Here is a 25941-nt window from a genome sequence, read left to right as displayed (position 1 = left end):
ACGTTTGCTTGATTCATAAGAATTAAATTAATATTTATTTTCTTGCCTTATGTGTTTGAGAGGTTTCATGCCTGAGTGACTGGGAGAAGCAAAATGTTTTTTAGTCTTCAGGGCTGTTTTAAAGGAAAGACGGGTTTTGGATATTCTGAGATTTAGATATTAGGAGGCCTGTAGATGGTAGGTCCAGCAGGAGGCTGAAGATGGAAAAAGATTGATGATGGAAAAAGATTGATGCTGATCTCAAATGGAAGAGATGCCTCTTTTCCTTTGAGTTACCAGATGGATTCACGATAATGCATAAGAGAAGTTCTACAGATTAAGTACTGTTTCCTGGGGATGTAAGGAGATGGAGAAAGAGAGAGGCGCCAGAGTGTCTTATAATAGAAAATTCAAGAAGAAAATGAAAACAGAAAACCATTGGATTTAAGATAACTGAGAATTGAAAGTGTTTAAATGGAATAGTTGGAATCAGAACCCAGAGTACACAAGCTTTATGGCAAAGTAGGTAATAAAGAAATAAAACCAGTATGTGTGTAGGCTGTGTGCATGTTGGCTATTTCCTTGACTGCATTTTAGTTATTTTACTTAGATGGCATAGCAGGAGGATAAAAGGAAGTGGAACTCAAAACTGTTGTACAAGTTTTCTGTTAAGAGACTTGTTAGAACAACTAGAGTAGGATAAAACCATTAGTTACCTGGATTATCATGAGTTAGATTAGTTACATAATGATCCTTATTCCTGAAGTTAATTGAAATCTGATTTGAAATTTAATAAAATTAAAAGTGAGTATTGATGTTACTGAAAATTATTCTAAATATATATATTTTATATCTCAGTTTCTATGCAGATTTTGGGCCTCTGAACTTGGCAATGGTGTACAGATACTGCTGTAAACTGAACAAGAAACTAAAAGTGAGTATCATAGTGGTAATTTATATTTTGATATTAAAATGTTTGAACCAGGAAATCTACCTGGTGGAATTGCTGCATACACATCATTTAGTTACGTAATTTGGGTCTTTGGAAATTTATGTGAGTAGTTCACCTCAAAGTTGAAATCGATCCTTTTGATTACACCACAAAGGACATGTTAACCTCTTTCATTTTTCAGGATGAGCTGCAATATGAGCTGGATTAAGTCATTGGAATAATGATCCAGGAAAGAAAGCACAAATCCTTTTTAGGTTGTTAATGAGTCTCTATCAAATTCCTTCCTAGGTTAATTTTTCTGAAACCTTTGGATCTGCTTTTGTAGACACTATTACCAGGTGATGAAGGGACTCATCATGATTGGACCTTTGGAACATGACCATTTTCTCTCTTGTTGAGGCTGAAATTTTTGTGTATTTCTGTAGAGTCAAGAGCCAAGTGAGGTGGATGAACTGGTAGTGAGAGAACATTACCTGATATGAGAACTTTACCTGATATGAGAGAATTCAAGCCAGACATTCTGTATTCACCTATAGTGGTTTTTTTTGTTGTTTTTTCAGTGCTGAGGATTGGACCCAGGGCCTCATGCACACTAGGCAAGTGCTCTACTACGGAGCTATATCCCCAGCTGTCATGTATTGTTTTGGTTTTACATGAGGATCTGGTTCATTTTTCTATACTTACATGTATCTGTTAGAAGGTAGCTTTTTGTTTTTTCTTACACTCTGAGCATATAAAGAAAAGTTATATATAATTTATAAGTATATATATATATATACTTATAAATAAATAAATATATATATATATATTTATAAATATAAATTTATATTCCTAGATTTGGTAAAGTTATCACATATAAAGCCATATTTATCTTTTTCTTCCAATTATTAAGTGAACATCTTAAATATTCATTTTGGGAGACAGAATATTACACAGCTTGATCTTAAGATAACCACAAAATTATAGTCCTCAGTCATTTTAGTGTTTCTGTTAGGTAAAATGTTGCTGTTACATGGTGCTGTGTCTTGTACATATTAACTACTCAGTAATTATCTTTCCATTTGTCTTTTTATTGAATTTAGGTATGAAATGCTGTCTGGTAGAGAATATCCTGTAGATTGTGTTCTGTATTTATGAATTCACAAATTTTTGCCATTGATCTTAAGGTGCTAAATGGTCATAGAATGATACCAAAGAGATATTTTTACAAGAAGTTAATAATTACATAACATGAAATCTATTATATGCAGCTCTTTCAGAAATTAACTTGTAAAGTAGTGTCTGACTTGAAAATGTATTTGTAAATGCCTTTAACTAAACTAGATCTGTGCTTTTCAGGAAAGAAGCTACTGTCTTCAGTTTAGAAAATAGAATATCAAATTTAGATTTTTGCAATCATCAAGGAAGTAAATAATATCCTTCTTACATAAAATGAACTTTTAATGGTTGAACCAATAGGGAAAGGGTAATTAATGAATAATTGAAGTTCATGCTTTTCTTTTAAGGACATAGTAATTTCTTGGCTTTCTTGATAAATCATGTTAAAATGTAGTTGGTATGAACCAGGTATTATAATCAACAACCTGGGACCCAAGTACTATCTGGAGATACCAATGAGAAAGAAATAATTGTTATGAAAATAAAACCATTGGTCTGATGTACTGGTCTCCTTATAGTAATTGTACAAGAATAGTGGGACTAAATTAAGTAGAGGGATTGATTATTATTTTTTTTCTACCACATTTATACATAAAGGTTTTTTTTTTTTTTTTTTTTTTTTTTTTTTTTTTTTGCATTGGGAATTGAACCTGGGGTGCTGCACCACTGAGCCATATCTCATTTTTAAAATTTTTTTTTATTTTTCATTTTGAGACAGGATTTCATTCAGTTGCATAGGGCCTCCCTAAATTGCTGAGGTAGACCTCGAACTTGAAATCCTTCTACCTTGGCCTCCCTGGCTTCTGGGATTACAGGTGTTCACCACCAATCCCAGTTTAAAGCTTGGTTTAATTTGCTTTCATTTACAAAGCTTTCTTCCAACACTATGAAAGTTTAGTGAGTCTAGATAGGCCCTTCAGTTCATTTCAGTGATTGGGTCATTGGCTGGTTGCCTGGAATGACATTTTTAGCTTTAGGACAATTAATGGGTAGCCTAGTACTTTCTGAACCAAATATTAGTAAGTCTTGGGTTTTCTCAGTGAACCAAATAGCCAAACAGAATCTTTGTAGTAAGAGAAAAAGATTTAGTTTACCAATCTAAAGTTATTGCTTCAGCCTTATGGAATCTCAGTTTCTTCATTGGTAAAATAGGAATTCTCTCACAGGATTATATTAGAGATACATGTGAAAGAGCTTTGTAAATTTTAAGACCAAGATCCTATACCAAATAAAGTCAGTAATATAACATTTGTGAATTCTTGTAGTAAATGCAATAAGTCGTTTCTTCCATGAAATTTAGGAAGACTCTCCTCTGATCCTTAAAGCCATCATTTCTAAATGGAAAAACTGGCCACTATAATTTTGGGAATTGAAATGACTGTTTAGTCAAGACTCAGAAAGGGAGTCCTAGGAGAGGTGTGTCAACTTGCCCAAAGCTGCAAGGTGAGGTCAGGGCTTGATTTTATGTCTCTTGACTACATACTTCACATTCTTCTTTCTGCCTTTTGGGCAGTCATAGCCTCTGATCTTCAATTTCACGTGCTCATTGGTCTTACTACTTTGCCTTGTGTTCTTCGAGGATCCTCTGTCTTTTCCTGTTTAGTGGCTGTTACTGCCATTCTGGCTGTTTCATTTCCAGGAACCCAGATTCCAGGCTCTCCCATTCGGAATGTACCCTTCTTGTTACATGCCTGGCTGACCTGTCTCTCACCTTGCTGGGAACTCTAGACCCTGTATCCTCTCAGTCCATAGATACCCTGCTGTTGTCTCTTGACAACAGCTCATGGTTCCTCAGTTTGGCAGACTCCAGGCACCTTGCCTCTGTACCTTTTGCCCTGTTTGCCTTTCCAGCTCCACCCTTGATGTCTTCCCAGCAGATGATTTCAGTCACTACATTAGCAATAACTATGGTACTCCTGCCACTCCCAGCTTTGTACTTTTCCTTGTACCACACAGTTGTTCCATGCATTTGTTTATGACGCCCTGTCTGACCAGAGTGCCCTTTCCCTCTGACTTGATAGCTTCTTGCTCCTTAAGACCTTGTTCAGGTGCCACCCTCTAGGAAGCATCTCCTTGCCCTCCTTGATTGGATTGGAGAAAGCTCCCTTGTGTTCCCATACTCCTCTGGGCAGACCTCATGATGTCTTACAATTATCTACCTCCACCTGTCTTTCTCACTAGGCTGTGAGTCCCTAGAAGATGAGGGCATGCCTTATATCTTTGTACCCAGTGCCCAGTATAGAGTTACTGGATTCACAGAAGTTTCTGTTGACTTTGTCATGATTTCCTTCGTTTGCAGAATGCCTGTTATCCTTTGGCCTGCGGAGGTCTCAGAATACCTTGTCCTCCTGTGTGCCTCCTCCCTATGCACTGATTTCTTAATCTTCTGCTATTTAGCTTCTCCCTTCCTACTCTACTGAGACTGCTCTATTTACTTCTTTTTAAAATTTATTTATTCTAATTTGTTATCTATGATAGCAGAATGCATTTCAATTCATATTACACATATAGAGCACAATTTTTCATGTCTCTGGTTGGACACCAAGTAGAGTCATACCATTCGTGTCTTCAGACATGTATTTAGGGTTCTATTTACATCTTAAACACAGAATCTGATGTAAATTGCTTGATCCTCAGACTTCTTTACTAAAATCTGAATAATCTGGCATTTTATTTTAGCCAATAACATTATCTTGGAATTTTTCTCCTATATGATTTTTCTAATTTCTTTTGGCACCTTTTATTTTCTACTTTGCACATTTTTATTCCTTCTGGTAAAACTGCTATGATTTTTCTCTTATTCAATGCCATATATAGGTAGGTATTATTTTGCTGTGAATTCTATTCCAAACTCAACTTTTTCATTTCTTAAATGTCAGAAGGTACGTTTTCGGGTTGAGGATTTGAGGGAGTGATTGTTGACTTTTTTTGAGGGGAGGAGTGTCAATGTGCATTACATTTCCACTGGCCTGAGTTGTAATTGGTTGATTGGAATGGAAAATTATCCATCAAACATCTGCTTAGATTAAAAATCCAAAAACAAAAACCATCATCACCAACAAAAAAATCTTGCTGCTTATTTTAAACTATACTTAAAAAAAATTGTTAGTACTCAGAGTTATGCAATAATAGGTTTCTTTTCTATTTGTAGTCAATAGTTACCATGATGAAGGAAGCAATCAAACGAGAGAAGATTTATTGAAATGAGAACAGTTTGTAAAACTGTTTATGTTATTTAGTGTAAAATGTCATTGATGATTGATAAGCTAGAACTGGAATTGTTAATCTGGTATTTCAAGGGATTCTTAAACCCTGAAATTACATGTACACTTTTGTGTGTGTTTACTTTTTTCTTCTGGGATGATTCATAGCTTTTTATCAGGTTCTCAAAGAAATCCTTGGCACAGACAATGCTAACACTGAGCCAGAATATAAGGGCTTTAAAAAGAGAAGGCTATACCAACAAGATAAAAATTATGGTATTTTAAAAAACAGAATACCTTCTCCACACTTAATCAGTTAAAAACATCTTACAGTTACTAATTTAATAATCTGAAAGTTTTATAACTATGTTACGATTGAACTGGCTTTTCCTAAAATAGTCAATACAATTTTAATTATTGATTTCACTTTTTCTCCGAGAATATAAAATCCCAGCTGAGGGGAAAATTTTTCTGAAAAAAGGGGACATTTTCTGATTGGGGTTTGTAGTTTAGTGTTAGAGCAAAAGTACTGGATTCAATACTCTGCACCACATAAAAATAAATAAATAAATAAAATAAAGTAATTGTGCCTATTTACAACTAAAAAAAATATATTTAAAAGAAAGAGAACATTTCTTAGGACAGTGATTTTTTTTTAATACTTGCTGTTGTGAGTAATCAGGACAATTACAGTAATCTTGACAACTATTTTAAAAAGGATTAAAAGAATATTCACAGAAATATAATTTTGAATTTACAAAACATCCCACATAACCCTTTCAGGGTGAAAAGGAAGGGGAGTGGGCATCATGAAATGAAGGATTGTATTGAAGCATTGAGGTACCCGGCAGATGGCGGGGCTCCAGGAATGTCCTTATTACTGAATGAATCAGTGCAGTAACTCTATCCTGGAAACCAAGCACCTGCCACTGTCTCAAGTGGTTGTACACAAGAACTCTTTTGATACGATTAGACCACCTTCTTTTTGTAACTACAAAAACATGTTGTGATTTCTTTATGCAGTTCTTTTTTGTTTCAGGTTCATGGGCTTTGGGGGAAGAAAAACAAGTTATATTTTTGGAGATATTTCTTATAGTTTAAAGAGATACTGGGACACTAAATCAGGAACTTATATGGGAATGGGTATATGCAGACTTTGCAAGGCCTGGACCTCTTATGCCCAGGCAGGAATCCTTAGTCCAGAAGAACTCTATTATAGAGAATTCTCTCATGCCTTCAACGATATGATCAACAAGCTCAAATAATCCTATGGAAAACTCTTCTGTGACATTTTGACTTCTACTTTAATCAAATGTGCCATTTAATTAATGGAATATGTTGGGTTTGGAACAAAATGGACTGTAGAGAGACATCTTTTTCTTTTTAAATAAACTATTCAACCTATTTTATCTTAGCTCTAAATGAAACCATAAACCATATTTTGTTTTGTGCAGCCAAAGAAAATTTTCAAGAATATCCCTTTCCTGAGAAAGTTGGAGGTAAAACATATAGAGGTCATGGCTGCTCACAGGAAGACCTGTTCATTTTATTGCTTTTGCAGTGAGATGACCACTGATTGCTATGGAGGTGCTGATTGCTGCGGCCATTACTGGGCTAGCCTAGTCACCTGTAAGAGAATGATGCCTGGGTCACCATGGTCCCTGTGCTATGATCTACTTATTGACTACTGTCATTGGCAGAGCTTGCTTGTTTAGAGAAGTGCATGGGCTCTATTTCATATTAAAGAGCATATTAATTATCCTGGCTGCACTAATATCTTCCTTAGCTTGACCAGACTGATTCATTTAGCTTAATTAAACACAGTGTTCTGACCAGATGACTTAAAGATTTTACTTTTAAGCATGGCAAACAACTTTATGGAAAGGCTGCTTAAAATCTGTATTTAAATGGACCATTAACTTTTATTTTTCTTTTGGTTTTGAGCTTAATCGCATCACCTTTTGTTGTTGAATGGTTAAGTAGTTTGTGGTCTCCCGACCCAAGCGGAATAAGTGCATGATTTGTGTATGTTGCACAATCCACGGATAGCCTGGGTGATTTGTTATTTGTGTAGCATGTCATCATTTTGTCTCTGAGTTGCTGTGGCTTATTTTCATTAGGAATGATTTTACAGACTGTGACCTTTTATGCGGCTTTCCTTTCTGAGGTAGAAAACGTGTGTGGGGTGGGGGTCAACACTCTCATCTTAGTTTGTATTATTCTCTGATAGCAGTCACTTTATTTTGGTTTGCAAGTATCATGGTATACCTTACTTACTGTGGTTTTCATAAAAGGGGTAAAACTTTGACACTCAGGTAAGCAATGCAGTTCTGGATATTTCTATAGGTTTGTTTGTTTTAATTGATAGGTATTCAACACTAAATCCCATCTTCTATCTACAATTTTGGACCTTGTTAAATGAGACAATTATTGTACCTACAACTAAGGTCATTTCATTGGGGCTGGTGTGTTGTGAATGTATCCCTATGCAGTTATTCTCTTGTGTTTGTAATAAGCATTGGCCTATATTTTGCATCAAATATTCATTAAATTGTGAGCACATGAGACTAGAGACTGGGGCTCTCCTCCCAGAGGGTTTGATGCACACAGCTGCTCCATTTATGCTGATGGAAACAATAGGACTTTTTCAGCCACGGTATCCTGGCACCCAGGTACAGCAAACTGGTTGCCTATGGTCTGTTTAGTCTGCAGGCATATTTTGTTGGGTATGAATGCTATCTTGAAAAATTAAAATTCATAATCAACATCTGTGACTTAGGAATATTTTCACATAATTCTGGATTTTGTACTTCTTTAAAATTTATAGTATCTGAAAATTGGGTGCTCAAATTCCTCCATGGGAGCAGCAGCGGATCCAAATTCTGGCTCCCTGGGAGCATCTGAGTTTGGATTCTATGGACTAACTCTGTTCAAGTCAGCTTAATTCCAGAATCACTAAGGCACTTGTTCCTAAGGTGTTGTCACCTGCAGTGCAGGGATTTACAAATTGTAATAAAGGTTTTTAAGGAATTTGGGGAAGGATGTTTATTTTAACATTCTTTTTTAAAGTTGTATGATGTGATTTGGAGCTCCTTTATAAGAGAATTTAAAGGTCTTTTGGGGTTCCTTGAGCAGCTAGACAGTGTTTTAGGATCTATAACATTTATGGGGGTGTGGCCATTTGCATTTGTCTGCAGCTATTCTTCAAAATTTTAGCAATATATTAAGAGTAGTGGATTTCAGCGTGCTGTTTCTGCCTCCTCACAGCATCAGCATCACTGGGTGGGGAATTTGTTATAAATGCAAATTCTCAGGGCCTGTTTCACTGAATGAGAAATTCTGGGAGTGGGACTTAGCAATCAGTGCTTTAATAAATTCTCCAGGTGATTGTGAAACAATCATTACCAGGATTAAATATAATACAATAATATAATAATAAATGTATGTTAGATTTAAATTTAGTTTTTCTTCTTCTTTTTTTTTTCCTGAGCTGGAGTCTCACTGTGTTGCCCAGGCTGGCCTTGAGCTCCTGGGCTCAAGCGAGCCTCCAGCCTTAGCCTCCTGAATTGCTGACACTGAAGTGTATGCCACTGCCCCTGACTTATTTTTTTTTTTTAAATTTCTGAAAAACTTTAGTACTGTTGACCAGTTCAACCTGAGAGTTATATAAATTGTGAACCACGGAATTTGTTATGGCCTCATAATTGAGATTTATACAGATTATCAAGCTCAGTGAAAGAGTTCAGAGTTTCTCCCATCTCCCACACATGTGTGAATGTTCACAGCAGGCCCTCTTTGGCTCCTGGTTTATGTTCTAGTAAAAGGCAGTATTCTCATTGTATTTCCACCTTGCCCAGGACCTCTGCCTTGGGCAACCCCCAAGGCAGTGCTCTGGTGAGCACTGTCATTATTGTTGCTGATGTCATTATAGACATTATAGAGGGCTGGCTGTGTCCCCTTAGGTTAAGAAACTTCAGGAAGCTATATACTCTAGTTTCAAGATAGAAATCTAAAATACAGGATGGATGGTGGCTGCAGGTGATGATTTGTAATGTCATGTGCATCTCACTGCCAAGCAGGCCAGAAGGCCAGAGGTCTTAGGATTCCTTCTGTGATATCCTCTCCTTCATATTTAAGATTGAATTCATTTAATTTAATCAGTTCCTAATTTTGCTTTGCTGTAGTATCTAGTGTTTTTTGTAATCTTTGAGCTTCTCATGTAAAGTAAAAACAATCTGTAATACAGGAGGTAGCTCACTAAAAGCTAGAGTTCATGGCATAACTTTGCAGGTGTCCTTCTTGAAGGGTAAGGGTCCTTTGCCAGAATGCAGAGGAGACAGACCACAGTGGGGAAGAGGCAGCTGTCCAGCAGGAGGGTATGATGTTTGCTTGTGATTAAGGCAGAATCTGAGAAAAATCTGTAGGGCCCATTAAGTGGAGGTCTGTTGTCTCCAAACTCTGCCTTCCTTTCCTTGCCCAGGAAGGGTTAATATCCTCTGAAGGCGCTTGGTCATCCAAGTCCCCCTGGATGGTATTGTTTCTCTTAAGGAGCTTTGATTATGTAATAGGTAGTTTTTTTTTTTTTTAAGGGAGGGGCATGTTAAATGCTGAAAAGAAAAAAAATATTGAAGGATTTTTGTTTATTAATTCAATCATGTAAATCATTAGCTAAATAATTTAAGAAATACTTTTTTATCCCTAAAAATTTTCATTGTGTACCAGAATATTTCCTCTGATGAACATGGCTGGTAGAAAGCTGTGGGGCAGGGTGACCTGTAGAGGGAAGCCTGGCTGTGGCAAGTAGGGAAATTAGGACAAGGCCAGCACACACAAGGTTTTTCTCTGTTATTCACTTTGAATTAGTTGTGATTCCTTGAGCCAGAACTCAACCCTCTGTGATCTGACCTAGGAGATACTGGCCAAGCTTCACTAAGCAGAAGATCATTTTTTGGCTGTAGTGCTTTTGAAACTTAGAAAATCTAATTCCAAAAACATTTGAGCAAGGTAAATGTTAGACACTTAAAAGTTTTTTTCCTATAAATCAGGCAGTAAGTTCTCAAAAAAAAAAAAATAGTTGTATTTTTTTCCTTTTGGCAGTAGTTTCCCGTAGGAAATATTTTAAAGTAATTAGAATTTCTAGGTAGTTTTTTATGGAGACCACTTTTTATGTGATGTAATTTTTGAAAGATTGAAAAGGTTAAGAAACTTCTGAAGTTGTAAAACATTTTAATTTGTGTTGTATTTACTTAAAAACTTTGATAGATATACAGTGAAAGGCAAGTCTCCCTCAGAATTCTGTCCTCCAGCTTCATTGTTCCATTCCAAGGTAGTCTCTGTATCCCAAATAATTTAGAACAAGGGAGAGAGAAAACAAACAAACAAGCCAACACAACAAATTCCAAAACAAAAGCTTGAAACAGACATACCCAAGAAATGGTCATTGGTGATAAAAGAGCAGCATTGTGCCCAGGAGATTTGTAAAATAAATAAAATTCCACATTATTAAACAATAACAGTAATTTGGCACAAAACCTAAATTTTTGTAGAAAAGAGCATCATAGCAGACAATCCAGACTTCAAGATAGATTGTTGACATTTTCTTCTCCATAGTGTTTTAGGGAACTAGGAAGTATAATTTGACAGAGGCCAGGAGGCAGAAGAGCTGCTGAGACCCGATGCTCACTCAGGCTGACGCCCGTTCCTGGGCAGCTGTCCTGGGCGAGGCAGTCTTTAGACATTTGCCATTCAGAGACGATAGGAGTACTTACATCTAAAGAACCTTCACTCCCTCTCCTTTTGTAAATCAGACATGACTTATTGATGGAGAATGACAAGTGGCAAAGCTAACCAACCAAGAAACAGTAAAATTAAATAGGAAAAGGAAATGTCCAGGCAGTGAATAGTTTCAAATTGAGAAAGCAAGCAGACAAGTGTTAACGTCATTGCTAGTGACCTTGAAGTCTTTAGGATAAAGTGTTCACCCAACTGAGATGAATTGAATAAAAGATTCTTCTTTTTTCCTCCTTATTTCATAGGAGTATTTTCAGAATCTGTCAGTAAATAAGGGCATTTATAATAGAGACTATCTTTGAGTCAAACATTAATTTTTAAAGTTTCAATTAAAAAAGGGCACTACCATTTTTAGAAAATGTGATTTTTGGTTATCAAAGAAATGCCTGAAGGGGTGATGAGAATTTCTTGTCTTATAGCTGGGATACATGCAGCTACGTTGTTGCATGCAAAAGCCAAAATAATGAAATATAATTCTCTTAGAATAGATTCCAGAGTTTCCTCTCCTTGCAGGAAAGAGCATGGTAAAGAAGTCTGTGGGGTATGTTCAATGTACAAGGAATAAAAAGCCACCTTTATGGTCAATATGAATTTACAGAGAATATTAAAATATATTCATGTACTTATATTTTGAAAACCATTCGTTAAAATACTATGTCTTGAAATATGAGGAAATTGAGTACATTTAATTGAGTTACATCTGTGTTCTCATTGTACTAGATTTATTTGAGTTTTGATTAATAATTTGCTTTTTTTCAACGAATCTTTTTATTCACCACTTCTTTTTATATTTAACATATATACAGCATACCGTGATGTTTATTTTGGGTTTAAATAGTTGAGCATGCAGCATAGTGCCTGACATATAGCAAGTGCTTAATTAATTGTTCGAACTCGTGAATTTAATATTTGGCTGGTGTACTAAGATGTTTGCAGGTATACTTTTGATGATTCACCTTTTCCCATTAACCACTTATTTTCAGTTAATTAAAAGGGAATTATTAGAGTACATCTTTGAGAGAAAATATTAATATTCATCTCTAAAAATAAAAAATTTAGAGAAGACTTCAGACTGGTTGACTCATTTAAAAACAAACTAAAATATGAAAAGTATGATAATTTATCATGGGAGGGACATGTAGGGAGTGAAAAAGAGTACATAGACTGTATGTAAGATCAGGAATAAGTCATCAGAAATGATTCTTATTAATAGAGATCTCCGTGATTTGTTATTTTCCATCACATTAGAGAAATGTTTGCTGTATTTTCAATTTTCACATCATGGTGGCTGCAGAAAAGTGAAATAGGAATCATTGTGATGGTGTTCAAATGCCACAAAAGTTACAATTGAAAGGTGTTAAATTTGTGGGTTGTAACACATCTTGGAAGTTAAGGGATGATGGCTACCTTCTGTATATTTTAACATTGTCTTTATTGTTATGCTAATTTTTAAACATTCCTCTTTCTAGTCATACAGCTTATCGAGAAAGAAAATAGTGCACTACACCTGTTTTGACCAACGGAAAAGAGCAAACGCAGCATTTTTGATAGGTGCTTATGCTGTAAGTACTTTCTTCATGATTATTTTCTATAATCAGGCCAGAGGAAAGCTGTCACTGTCAATAAACCCTAGCCACTTTTCCAGTGGGACTGAGAGAGGGAAGAAGATTATTAGCAGTTTGGGAACTGATCTGAAATGGAAAGTGTGGACTAGCCCTGATGAAGTGTTTTTTCTCTAGATTTTATTTCCTAGTAGCTACTAAGAGAATTTTGTAACCACAATATATAGCTTGGATTTCCACAGTTGTATACATGTTTTAATAGAAAGGAAACCTAGCCAAGGACATTTTCAGGGGAAAAAAAATTAGAGTGTGGGGTGTGTGTGTGTGTGTGTGTGTGTGTGTGTGATGAAATATAATATTAACAAATTTTTTAAAGCCTTTTAAGGTGTTCCTTTTTTATGGGAGAAGAGGAAAACTAGATTGCACAGTGGAGAATTATTATTACTATTATTTTTATCCAACCATTTATTCAGCCATACAAATATTTATAGTAGAAAACTTGAATATAAGTCATGCATATATTATAGCTTCCCTAGACATTTTAACAATAATTTGGAGTAGAAATTCTGTTCTCTGCAAGCACAAAAATATCAATGTGAATTCCATATGAACATACAGTTTCTGGAATTCTCTATGTGTACTGATATTGGGTAAAAACTTAGAAGGCAGGAGTGTTCAGGGTTGAAATGTACTTGCAACTTAGAATGGCTTTTGAGGTATATGTTTGATATCCACTTAGGAATATGTTGGTTTAAAAGCAGGGAGAGAGGTGTCATTTCCCCTCATCCTTGGGTACAGACAGTGCTTCTCTGAAGCCCAACCATACTGCTGCACAACATTTTGAGGGCCTCATCCTGAAGACCTTGACAGAAGGGGCACCAGCTAGTAGACATCAAACTTTGCCAGATCAAATGTAAACCTCTGGGGGACAGAACCCAGAGGTACTGTTGGGAAGGCTGTCAGCTGTTGCAGGGCACAGGATGAGAAGGCAGCAGGCTGACAGCCAGAGTGCTGGGTGCTTCTAGGTGTGAGGTGCCCAGCTCTGGCTGCCCTTCCTCCCAAAGCGGCTGTAGTAAGCCTTGGGCTATCCTTTGTGACCCCTTTTCTTTTTTGTTCTGTAGACAGCATGGTACAATACAAGGAATAGTGGCTAAGAATCAGACAGGCATGAGTTTTTCATGCTGAAGGGGCTTTGGTGATTGGTAAGCCACTTTATCTCTTTTAGCTTTGTTTAGTTTCCTTATCTGTAAAATGAGAGGGTTCGATGTAATGACCTCTAGATTTTCTTTCAATTCTTAGGACACTTAGCGCCAGCTAGGCTATTGCTTTTATTTTAAGAGTATACACAAAAGCTGGCTGATGGCAGGAAAATTCAGTGAAGGGCTGGTGAACTGAATGAAGCAGGCATGCTTATTTTTCAATTTACATTGATAATTACTACTCATTTGAAACTGATGATGGATGCTGTGATTAAAATATGGGGCGCCTGTCCTGATCTCTGGACTGAAGCCATGTAAACAAGTGTGTTTTTCCTGTGGGGTTTTGTGATGCTTTGTGAGCATGTAATTTGTGGCTCCTTTGTCATGAAGGATTGCCATCAAAAGTGGTCATCATCTGCTGATCCTCTTCTTTTTTTTCCCTGCTTTCTCTCCCTTGTCTTTTCTCGCTCTCTTTTTGTCTGTTTTTGTTTTTCTTTTCTTTCTGTTTTGTTCAGTGTGACCCTTCTTTTTAGTAGATACCTCCAGAATTTGGAAATGAAGTCTAGTTATAATAGGTGCATTGAGCTCATGATAAAATATGTCTTCTAATGCAAAAATTTCTGCCACTTTAAAGCAACCCAAAACAGTCACGGTGTGGTGGAGAAGTGCTGAGTACAGTGTGAGCTCATCTTACATGCTAGTTACAGTCCTGAGTGTAAAATGATTATTCTTGTATTGGTCATTTCCCAGTAGATTTTTCTTTCCTAATTTTGGAGCTGCATTCCCTAGAAAGCTGCATCACACAAACCCTTTATAAAAATGAAACTAGGAATTGCAGTCTTCAAAAATGTTTTATGCCTTTCTTCAAATCATCTGAATGCTCTTCATCGTTGACACACATTTTTAAAGAAGATAATAATGTGCATTGTATGTAGGTCTCAATTTTGTGAAACACAAATTTCACATGTTTCAAGTTGCTAGTTGGAGTAGTCTCAATCTTATGAAGGAATCTTCTCTGAATACAACCTTTAGAGCAGCCACAGAGTCTAGGTGTGTGTTTTATCAGAGAGAAGTCCTTAGCAGTGAATGTGTCCTTCTTTTTAAAATGAGGAGTCAGCCTTCTCCCAAGGAGTATTGACTAATAAAAATATTTTGTACTAGGACAAACCTTTTTCTCAGAACCTTAGTTTTTTTTTTTTCTTGGTAAAATTTGGATAATACCAGGGTTTCCCCTGTCTATCTCACAGAATTATTCTGAAGACCAAATATCCAACAGCCTGTTGGATAGTTCTGCATTATATATCTAAAGGATATTTCACAGTTATGATGGCAGAAGAGAACTTTTTATTCCTTCTGTTCCTAAACCTATTTATTTCCTAGTCACCTCCTTTCTAGATGTAGAGTAACTGCCATCACTGGCTAGCTATATCAAAAGATAGTGGTCATTTTGCTTCCTTTTCCCTCATTCTCCTTATGCTTGCTGGTAAGTTTGGTCTGCTGACCCTCCACGGCACGTGTGGAATCAGAACACCTCTTTTCATGGATTGCTGGTCCCAGCCATTGCCATTGTTCACGTGGATTACTACCACAGCTTTATACACTTCTCCTTTTTCATATTTTTATTTCCCTTTAAAGTAGTTGCCGTACAGTTGACAGAGTAGTCTTTAAAAAAATATAAGCTAGATCACATCGTTATCCTGTTTCAAATCCCATTGCTCCCTGTTCTTGGCATAAAATTTGCCCTTCATTAAGGTCCAGTGCAGTAGGATACTTTCTGATCTCAAGGGCTGACCTCTGTCAGGCTGTTCCCATCACATTGGCCTTCTAACCGTGAAGTTCTCATGCTCACTTCCATGAGAAAGTCTTGGTATTTGTGCTGTCTGGAATGTTCTTACTTCATTATAGTAATCATCTTTCTCTTAGCTTTTTGAAGAGCTGGGGATTGAACCCAGGGCATTGCTCATGCTAAGCAAGCTTTCCACCTCTGAGCTATATCCCCAGCCTTGGAACATGCTTACTTCAGACCTTTGCATGCCTGGTTTCTTCTAATGTTATCATTTTAGAGAGACTTGCTCTCAGATTATACCCAGCTCCTCCCTTAGTCACCATTGAGCCTTTACTCTTTTTATTTATTTTTTATAGCACTCTACTATTTGAAATTACCTTGTTTGTTTATTTATGCATTTACTTGTTTATTATCTCTATCCCAAACTAGAGGGTAGGGACCTTATCTGTTTTGTTTATCTCAGGCCCAAAGCAAGGGACCTAGCTGACCTTGTCCTGAAACTTCTGAAAATGAGAGCCAAAATAGATCTTCCTAAGTTGATTTTCTCAAGTATTTGTTACAGTGATTAAAAATAAATACAAACATTGAGTATCAACTTTAGAACTGTGCCAGGTACATAGTAGATGCTCTGTGAATATCTGTCAAATGAACAAATGATGGAGTGACAAAATAGGAAAGAAAAAAGGTAATTCATGGGCAACTCCTCTGAAAATGATCAAGTTGAACTTAAAGTGGTGTTTCAAAATTCTTCAGATGATGACTGAGCCACTTGTGGTCTCTAAAGATGCAGAATCAAAGCAAATTTTAAAAATAAGCTTTTATTTTTTCAGTTTTCTGTTGTGGTAAAATATATATAGCATAACCTTTACTAGCTGAACTATTTTTAATACGAGATTGTTTAGCTTAGAAAGTTAAGTTCCATGGTGTTAAGTATTTTCCTATTGTGTGCACCTATCTCTGCCTCTTGCTTTTGAGTGTGATGTCTTGTGGTGAACATGACGCACCCACAGAGTCAGGACTTTGTATGTGGTTTCTTAGTTGGAGGATGATTTCAGTTATGCCACAGAAGATTCTATGTTTCTATTTCCTTATCTCTAAATGGGCAGAGCCTTTTTATCCCTTCTCTCACAGAGTTATAAGCATCAAAAAGGAGATTGAGGCAAACCTGGGAAATTTAGCAAGACCCTGTCTCAAAATAAAAAGGGCTAAGGATGTGGCTCAGTAGAAGGATCTATAGAGAAGGAAACGAAATATGGGGTTTCTGGAGTGGTGTGGCTAGTGAGGATCACAGCACCACTTAACAAAGGTAGGCTTCCTTTCTCCTCACTTTCTAAGCTGTGATATTGCACTCCTTGAATTGGAGGTCTCTAACTTTAAGAAGAGATCAACTTTGCCAGAAAGATGTTCTCCTTCCAAGGCTAATGCAAGGTTTTCTTTCTTCCTTTCTTCCCTCCCCCACCCTTTCTTTCTTTCTCCACGGATTGAATCCAAGGGCACTTAATCACTCAGCTATGTCCCCAGCCCTTTTTATTTTCCATTTTGAGACAGGATCTCACTATGTTGCTTAGGGTCTCACTATGTTGCTGAGGCTGGCCTTGAACTTGCAATCCTCCTGTTTCAGCCTCCTGAGTCACTGGGAGTACAGATGTGCACCACTGTGCCCTGCTCTGATGTGAGTTTTGAGAAGATGGCTTTTCATCTTCTAGGAATGAATTAATTAGGTAGTTGCCATGTGCTTAAAGAGTAAGACCTTCACTCTATGTTAAAGTATGGTTTTCAGTTCACAGGCCTATGGCAACTAGGACAAGGAGAATTTCAATCAGGTTATAATGACTGAAGAAATGGAAAAACAATATGTATGAGAAGTTAAATGTGATTGTTTAGCTTAGAAAATTAAGTTCAGCATTTAAGAATCACATTTTTTTTTTCAATATGTGGAAGATGCTTAAATAGATGGTACCCACATTGTGCTTTCCTAACTCAGTTGTTAAATCCTAGCATTGCCAAATGAGGGGTCTACATTATGTGTTATCTGAGAATAGCCTGAATCAGATGTCATGTCTGGATTGGAAATGACAGGACTGAGGTTTGCAGACTTCCTAACCATGTCTGTGTCTGCTTTCTATTTTGCAGACTACACATAAGGCCTTACTAGTCAGATTCCACTACTGTGTCTACTGACTGATTTCAGACACTGTTCTCCATCTGGCTTAGTGGTGGGGAGCAAGGACTCTAGCACAGTTATAGACTCAGCTTTGAACCCACTTGTTAGTTTTGTGCCTTGAGCAAGTTATTTCATGTGACCAAACTCCTGTTTTTTTCTTCTTTTTGCATCTTTACAATAGGGACAATAATGTCCTGCTTAATAGAGCTGTGCTAAGGCCTGAAGGAGACGTGTGCACAAAGGTGATATCCATGTAGTTTGCAAGCACTTAAGGATGCTTGGTGGCTCTTGGCAGGGAGCTGTGTGGCCTTCCCAGTGTCCTGTCTTCTAGGACCTGTCATGTGCTGAGACTCTTAGACAAAAAGAGGCAAGTAACACTCAGATCTTCTTAGACTCTCAGCCTTCAAGATCTGATTGTTACTTACCTCTTGTTGTCCTCTTAGCTTCCCAGGATCCCCTGTTTTACACTTACATCCTTCCTTGGCTCAGCAAGACTCAGAGGGTTGTTAATATGATTATTGCTTAGTATAATTCACTGGAATGCGTGAATATGAGGTTTTTTATTCCCCCTTTTAGGATTTTATTTGCATTTTCAATGGAAGAATCTCTAAACCAAACAAATTTCTCATTTGTGAGATGTAGTCAGGTATTCGTTAATTCAGGAAATATTTATTTAGCTCCTATGAACCTTGCCTAGCGCTATGGCAGGCATCAGGTAATAATAATAATAATAATAATAATAATAATAAGACAAAATAAAACAAAGAATACCTATCTGCAATTGGGGACAGATGAGGCAATAAATAATTGTGAAAAGTGGGAATAGGTGCCAAGTTTGGATAAATGTGAATTCATTAAAAAAATGTTTTTGAGTGGTTATCATACAACAGGTGTTGTTCTAGGAATTGAAGGTTACTAAAGTCAGTGAATTCCTGCTTTCTGGTGTGGGTGTATGTGGACCAGGGGTTAAACCTGGAGAAAGGGAAGGATTAGGACGGACATGCCTGTGGGCCAAGTTGGTAAGGAAGGTATCAGACAGAGGGCCCAGCATGAAGGTAAAGATGCTTTTTTTGGGGGACCTGGGAGTAGGGATTAGAAGAAGATTAATTATATTTTGAATATATAGTTTGAAAAGGTGATAATTTAATGAGAAGATGAATTTTTTATGATTTATAAAAACGCTTACAAAATGGCATAACAACATTATAGAAGAAAAAAAGATTCTCCTTCAGTTTCATCAATCTAAACCTGAACTATTTACTTAGGTGCAATTGAAATTTAGTTTTGTGAACCCTTTTTTATTTAGCCTACATATTTTGCCATTTTGTCACTTGGATGACAAGTAACATTCCATTTAGAGGTTATACATTCTTGTTTTTTATATTTTTGATTCCTTCTAAACTTTTTACTAATGTGACAAACATCTTCTCACATTATAAATATTTCTACACTTGATCTTAGCTGATTACTATTTTTAATGGATTTTTATCTTTAAAATGCAGTTGATAGTTTTTTAAAAAATAGCATTTTAAGCTTCTTGAAGCATATTATTGTATTTAAGCCAGTTTTCACTAAATTTGGTATTTGGAATCTTTAGTTTTATGCATATTAGATATGAACTTTTAGAAGTTAAATTGGTGAGATTTACAATTTTAGAACTTTAATTGTTGGAAAATATTACCTTATTACTTTACTAATCATTTCTTAGATTATTAATGAGTCTTACTAACATGTGGTTTTAATTATAGTCCTATTCACTTTTTAAATTCTTTGTGTTTTTAAATTGTTTCATGTGTTTGAACCATTTAAAAGTTGGAAAGTGGCTATCAGTCTTTGAGGAAAGAAGTGTTTTCTTGTGTCTAAGTCGCATCAGGGCAAGAAACCACACCCATCAGTCCAAATATCTAAGAAATTAGGAAGTCCCTAGACCCTAAGTTCTATTACTCATCAAAATGTTGTATTAGTTAGTTCTTTTGTATGTGTACCTGAATACAAATGTGGTTAATTGGAATTGCAGATAATGGATCTATTGATTATTCAGCACTAAGCTATCTTTTGAATATATGCAGAAAATTATACTCAGAACAGTATTTGTTAAAAGTGATTAGAGAATATCCATGTTTACATCAGTGGAAGTAGATACTACCTGGCCAGTTAACTACGAACTGGTTTTTATTTTTAGTATTTGAATCAAGTGTGTTAGTTTCCTGAATCTCTAGCTCATAATTCATTTGTAAATTGTGGTTTCAGAGCTGCTTTAAATTGTCATAAAAAGTTATAAATTAAACAAAAATCAGGTAAAATATCCAGAAAAATGTTGGTTCAAATTAATAAAGGCAGACGAGATCGGGCGCCTTCAGGGTGGTATGGCCATAGACAAGGGAAATTGCATGGAAATGGAAGGAGACCCTCATGGTTATACAAAATTACATACAAGAGGAAGTGAGGGGAAAGGGGGAAAAAACAATGGGGAGAAATGAATTACAGCAGATGGGGTAGAGAGAGAAGATGGGAGGGGAGGGGATGGGGGGATAGTAGAGGATAGGAAAGGCAGCAGAATACAACAGACACTAGTATGGCAATATGTAAAACAGTGGATGTGTAACCGATGTGAGGCTGCAATCTGTATACGGGGTAAAAATGGGAGTTCATAATCCGCTTGAATCAAAGTGTGAAATATATGTCAAGAACTATGTAATGTTTTGAACAACCAACAATAGAAAAAAAAAAGAAAACAACTATAAAAAAAGCTGGGAAGGATAGGGTATAGGAGGATAAGAGAGGTAACATGACAAGTATTTAAGATGCAGTTAAACTGAAGGATTAATTGTGGTGTTCTATAACACAGTAGAATAACTATAGTCTACAGCAACTTATGATATATTACAAAATAACTCAGAGTTACCAACACATAGAAATGATGAATGTCTGAGGAAGTAGAAATGCTGATCCCTTTGATTTGATCATTATATATATGTGTATGTAGTGAAATATTGTTATGGATCCCATAAGCTTGTACAAATATTATGTGTCAATAAAACAAAAATAAAATTGTAAAAAAAATAATAAAGGCATTTACTTTAAATATTTATTAAAATAGTAATATAACAGATGTCAGCTACATGAGTTCTGTTATACTTTGTGGCTTTTTGGTCACTCTAACGGATAGCATCATGCTTTTGCTTACTGAAATTCATAGAGAGGAAGGGAGGGGTGGCACATGGCTGGGGCAGGGCGATTTCCTGTTTGCAGTTCCTTCCTTTTATAGATTGATAGGCAAGAACCCCTTTGTGATATTGCCTGGAAGTGGGCCAGACAATCTTTTATTTCTGTAAGCTTATATTTTTTGGTGGCTTTTAAACAAGTCAGGCTCCGGAAAATTATACAACATTTTAATTTCAGACTACTTGAGACTGGGAGTTCTGCTAGTTTTCTGTACCCAGGTAGTGCAATGCTATCTTAGCCAACTCTCCCTGTCGTTTTAACTATGGGCTGGAAAAATTAGCTGTTTGCTTTTCATTTATGGAAGGTTTGTTTCTCAAAAAGACACTGCATATATCATTTTAGTACCCTTTCCTTTTTTTCTTTTGGCATCCTGATGACAAGGGTTCTGTATGCTTAAAAGTAAGTTCTCAAATTTATATACACATGCACAGCTATACACCCACACACAAGCATGCACCCGTATTAAGCACTATATATTTAATATTCACATATTGTATGTGCTTATAGTAATTTACTCACACATTTATGAATTTTAGTAGCCTTGGAATGACATGCATTTTTTATGTGAAAAAGTTATGTCCATTTGTTTCATTTAATACTGAATCGAGAGGGTATACCTTTTTAGTGCTTGAAATTGCTTATTATCTTATTTATTTTCTCTCTAAGGGAAGGAACTTTGTCTTATTCTCCACCATAGCTGCAGCATCTGGAAAAGTGTCAGACACATCCTAAGTACTCAATAAGTGTTTGAAGAACAAATAACTAAATGTTTAATGGATAAATAAATCTTAGTTGGTTATCTTCCACTGTGTTAGAAGTTTAATATAGAGTGATTTAAAAGCTGGAATGCTTAATGATAAATTATGAAGTCAGTACTAATTGTAAAAATAACAGAATCATTGTGTTTGAGGCATTTATTTTTTTAGAAATTACTGAGTAAAATCTTATATAGAACTTAACTGGATTTGTTGATAATGCAACATTTGAGATTAGTATGACAAATGATAGTCTTTAAATTTTAGCCTCAGCATTGTTGTTTCTCAATAGGTGAAAATCCTTTTTCATACATATAAATAGTTGCTAACAAATCTCAGTAATTTTTTGAAGCTGTCTTTGAAACCTTAAGATAATTTTCAGTAAGAAGTAATTTAAATGTTCAAAAGTGGAATACTAGAAAAATTTTAATCAGAGTCAAGTCTTCAAAAATTTAACAGCATGCATTCATTATGGGGGAAAAAAAGGAAGGAAAGAGGTACTCGAGGCCCTGAAGTCATTTTCCATTATCAGAATGTGACTTTAAATGTATTTGCCATGCCTCAGATGAAATCATATCCTGTACATGTCTACCTGGTTTTCACCTGGCATTCACCTGTGTGTGAGCCTCTGCTGTTCAGTCTTATACGGAAACCTGGATGGAGCAGGCTCAGATTCTCTGCAGAGTTTCAGCATTCCTAATCAAGGAGATGTTCTACAATATATACAGATGTTGGAGATACTTTTTCCCAGTTTTATGCAAAATGAGGTTATTGACTGCCCAGTGATTATATATTGGTAAAATTTGTTACTGAATGCATTTGATTGTGCTTATTCTTTTAATTTACAGATAAATTTATGAGAATTGAATAAAATAGACCTACTTTTACAGAACTACTGAAATATCTCCACAGGAAACTCAGTAGGAAGAACCTTGCTCCAGTTTTGCTTTCTTGTGTTTCAGTTGGTGAATTTGTTCAAGGTCAAATCCAGTTAGTGATGAGAAAGAGTAGAACCCAGTTCCCAGGTTCATCCAGTAAAAGCACATAACTGAGCAAGGGCAATCTTGGGATAATACTCTGTGTTCAAACCATTAATAGTCTACAGAAGATTAAAAATAGAATGTAACATAGAAGGGTTGACTTTTCCAGTTTTAAAGCAGTACTGTAGTGTTTCAGATACCCTAGTGACAAAGTTTCTTTTCCAGGTAACATTGGAGCTTTGATTCTGGTTAGTGGGGCTCATACCCCAAATACCTTTGTGTATCAACTAGGTGCAATGGTAGCTCTTTTTGTGTTTGCTTTGGGGATGTTGGTAGATGTCTTAGGGTAGGTCTAAGTATAAGGAGTGATGGAGAAATAGGAGAATTAAGGACTGCCATGGAGTGGTTTGGGCTAGTAGTGTCTCAGGATAACTTTTTCCAAGATTTTTTCCCTTTATAATCTACCACGGGAAACATTTTGCATCACACCTCTGTACGCATGCCCTTTTCACATGTATAATTAAAAAAAAAAGGTTATAAGAAATTTTTTTCCTTTACAGTGTGTAAAGCATACTCATAATTCATCTTCTGTTGTATTTTATTTTTAAGTTGTCTTTATCCATTAAATTAATTTGGCTACTCACTAATGGATTATGACCTACACGTTACAAAACATAGTCATTGGATAATCTACTTACTGTGCTTAGATCTGAAAAGTATTTACATGTTATTTTTTGGCATTGATTTGAAAGGGTAAAGTTTCTAAGCTGCAAAGTCTGAGTTAAAATGTAAAGGACTAGGTATTGTAAAGTTTCTGAACTGCACACAGAACCTGAAATTCCTGAGGCAGTTAAGACAATGCCCGGTACTGACCATTTAGTTGTTAAATAACCTGGACCCTGTGTAGCTTGGCACGTAGGCATTCAGGGCCTAAACCAATCAGTTTGAATGTACCCCCCTCCTTAGGACTGACCTATCACTCCCGCCCGACCTGTTCCCGCCAATGAATGTACTAATCATGTTTAAGAATTGTTGTTTGATTTTCCCGCGGTGTATGGTGATTTGTTAAAGGGGACTGTGATGTATGTAAAGTCCCTGCCCTCCCTAAAAAAGTGTACTTAAGCACTGCTCAACCCCTGCTCGGGGCTCTGGGCTGCTCTCCCTTATTGAGTGAGCACGGAGCCCCAGCATGTTGGATCTGCAATAAACCCCTTTTACTGTTGCATGAGTCGGTCTCTTGGTGGTCTCTTCCTCCGACGTTCGCCGGACCCTTACAGATTTTGGTCCAGAATACTCAGGCAATTGTGTGACCCATCTAGGTTAGTCTATGATTAGTGCGATTAAGAAAAACTGAAACTGTTCTGAACTCCTCTGAGGCTCCTATCGCCAAATGTCAAAATGTGTAAATGGCTCCAGATGGTTTTTATTCAGTTGAGACTTGATTTTAAGGGCTCAAATAGTAGTATTTATCTTTTCATATCTCACTCTCATTTGAATCACTATGTTACACTAAAACTCTCATTGTTCTTCCCTTCTTCCTGACAGCCAAAAAAATCTGCATTTATTCAGTTGGGGAGAGACTTGAATTTTTAGATGAGAAAAACCTGTACATGGGTTAGCACTGAGTTCCTGAGGAGGCAGCCTGCGTCCGACTTACTGGGTCTCTCCTATTAGTGCCTCATTGGGCTCAATTTCTAAGTTTGTGCTAATAAATTACATAATACCCTATTCACTTTGCAACATCTCATTTTATACCTTAAGGTTTAAAAGTGGTTTTTGATTGCATAATTTGAATCTATGTCAATTTTATTTCAAGAAAGGTTTTTTTTTTCTGTTTGATATGGTGAGTAAAATCATATCTTTTCTCTCACTGTGGGAAGTGAACTAAATCATTAAAAAACCCCTCCAATGTACTTTCTGAAATTTTAAATAAAGGAGAAACAAATTGCAAATTCTGTTGACGTTGAAAATAGCATGTAGCATGGAAGGGTTGAGTTATGAACATGGAAGACATGTGTTCAGTTATTCCTAAGATTTGTAGTGTTCAAAATATGGTTGTCATGCTAATAAACTCACCCTGTGTGTCCATGTAAACTACTAGGCTCCCCTGCTAATGCCACTCTGTCTCTGAGTCTTTCTTAATTTTCTTTCTCATTGTGCCTCTGCCTTTGCTTTGCTTGCCTTGTGCCTATCTTCCCCAGGACCCCATGACAAATGCTGGTAGGGCTTTTGAATTTTCATTAAGGAAAAAGCCAGGGTTGTGGTTAGACTGCAAAGTCATGGTTAATAAAAGTAAATAGCAGGGCTGGGAAGGTATAACCTTGAAGAAATATTTAAGAGTCACTGCGTACCTCACAGAATTATTTAATAGGGAGTAACATTTGTGGTTATGGTTTCAAACTAATGAGCAGCTAGGCAAGGCTTTCCATGTGAATATACATACTGTAGGATGAATCAGGCATAATTTTTTTGAGAGTGGGTGTATGAGTCATTTAGTGGGCTGGCTTTGGGAAGTTTTATTCAATTAAGAAAAGTTATCCTCCTTTCAGGTAAACTTTTCTTGGTGTTTTCTATTTGCCTCACTTCTCCCCTCCAGATAGTCACTTTGTCATTTCCTTACTCCCTGACCCAGAACAAGGCTTGATTATAGCTTTTCTCACTTTGTCTTACAATTTACTGTGCATACTAGAATGCACTACAATGAACTCCTTGCAGTTACTTGCTTTGCAGTCTCTCCCCTACTAGAATAAGCTCCTTGAATAAAGATGACTCTTACTCATATTTGTATCCGTAGTCCCCAACATAGCATCTACCTCTGCTGTTTTAATGAATAAAGGAATGAATGAGATAGGAAATCTCCTTGGAGAGAATTTGGATTCGCAGTGATGACTGATCTTGTATTAATAGCATGTAAGAAGTGATGCATATGGACTCCAAGTTCAAAATCTTCATCATGCATGATTTTATCCATAATTTCTGAAGTTTAGTTACCCCCAGTTAATTGTGGTCTGAAACTATTAAGTGAAAAAATTCCAGAGATACAACATTCATAAGCTTTAAATTGCATTCCGTGCTAAGTAGTGTCATGAAATTTTGTACCAACTGGCTCCATCCCACCAGAGATGTGACTCATGCCTTTATATGGTGTATACACAGTGTATATGCTACTCTCCTGGTTGTTACTCATT

At 36.3% G+C, this 25941-nt stretch overlaps 1 protein-coding gene across 4 annotated transcripts in view; it reads left to right on the top strand.

Moving 5' to 3' along the window:
- The window catches only part of CDC14A (cell division cycle 14A), a 172405-nt gene that overhangs the window by 21551 nt on the left and 124913 nt on the right, over positions 1 to 25941 (top strand). For 2 of the 4 annotated variants that reach the window (XM_081307643.1, XM_081307641.1), the window contains exons 3-5: positions 838 to 913; positions 6747 to 6791; positions 12552 to 12644. In XM_081307643.1, coding sequence (XP_081163769.1) covers positions 838 to 913; positions 6747 to 6791; positions 12552 to 12644 — 214 coding nt within the window. The remainder of the gene's footprint in view (positions 1 to 837; positions 914 to 6746; positions 6792 to 12551; positions 12645 to 25941) is intronic. The other 2 variants (XM_081307642.1, XM_081307644.1) reach the window with 2 other exon arrangements.

Source organism: Spermophilus citellus (genome assembly GCF_964194105.1).
Source record: "Spermophilus citellus genome assembly, chromosome: 9".
Lineage (NCBI taxonomy): Eukaryota > Metazoa > Chordata > Mammalia > Rodentia > Sciuridae > Spermophilus > Spermophilus citellus.
This window is presented reverse-complemented; position numbering and strand designations above follow the sequence as displayed.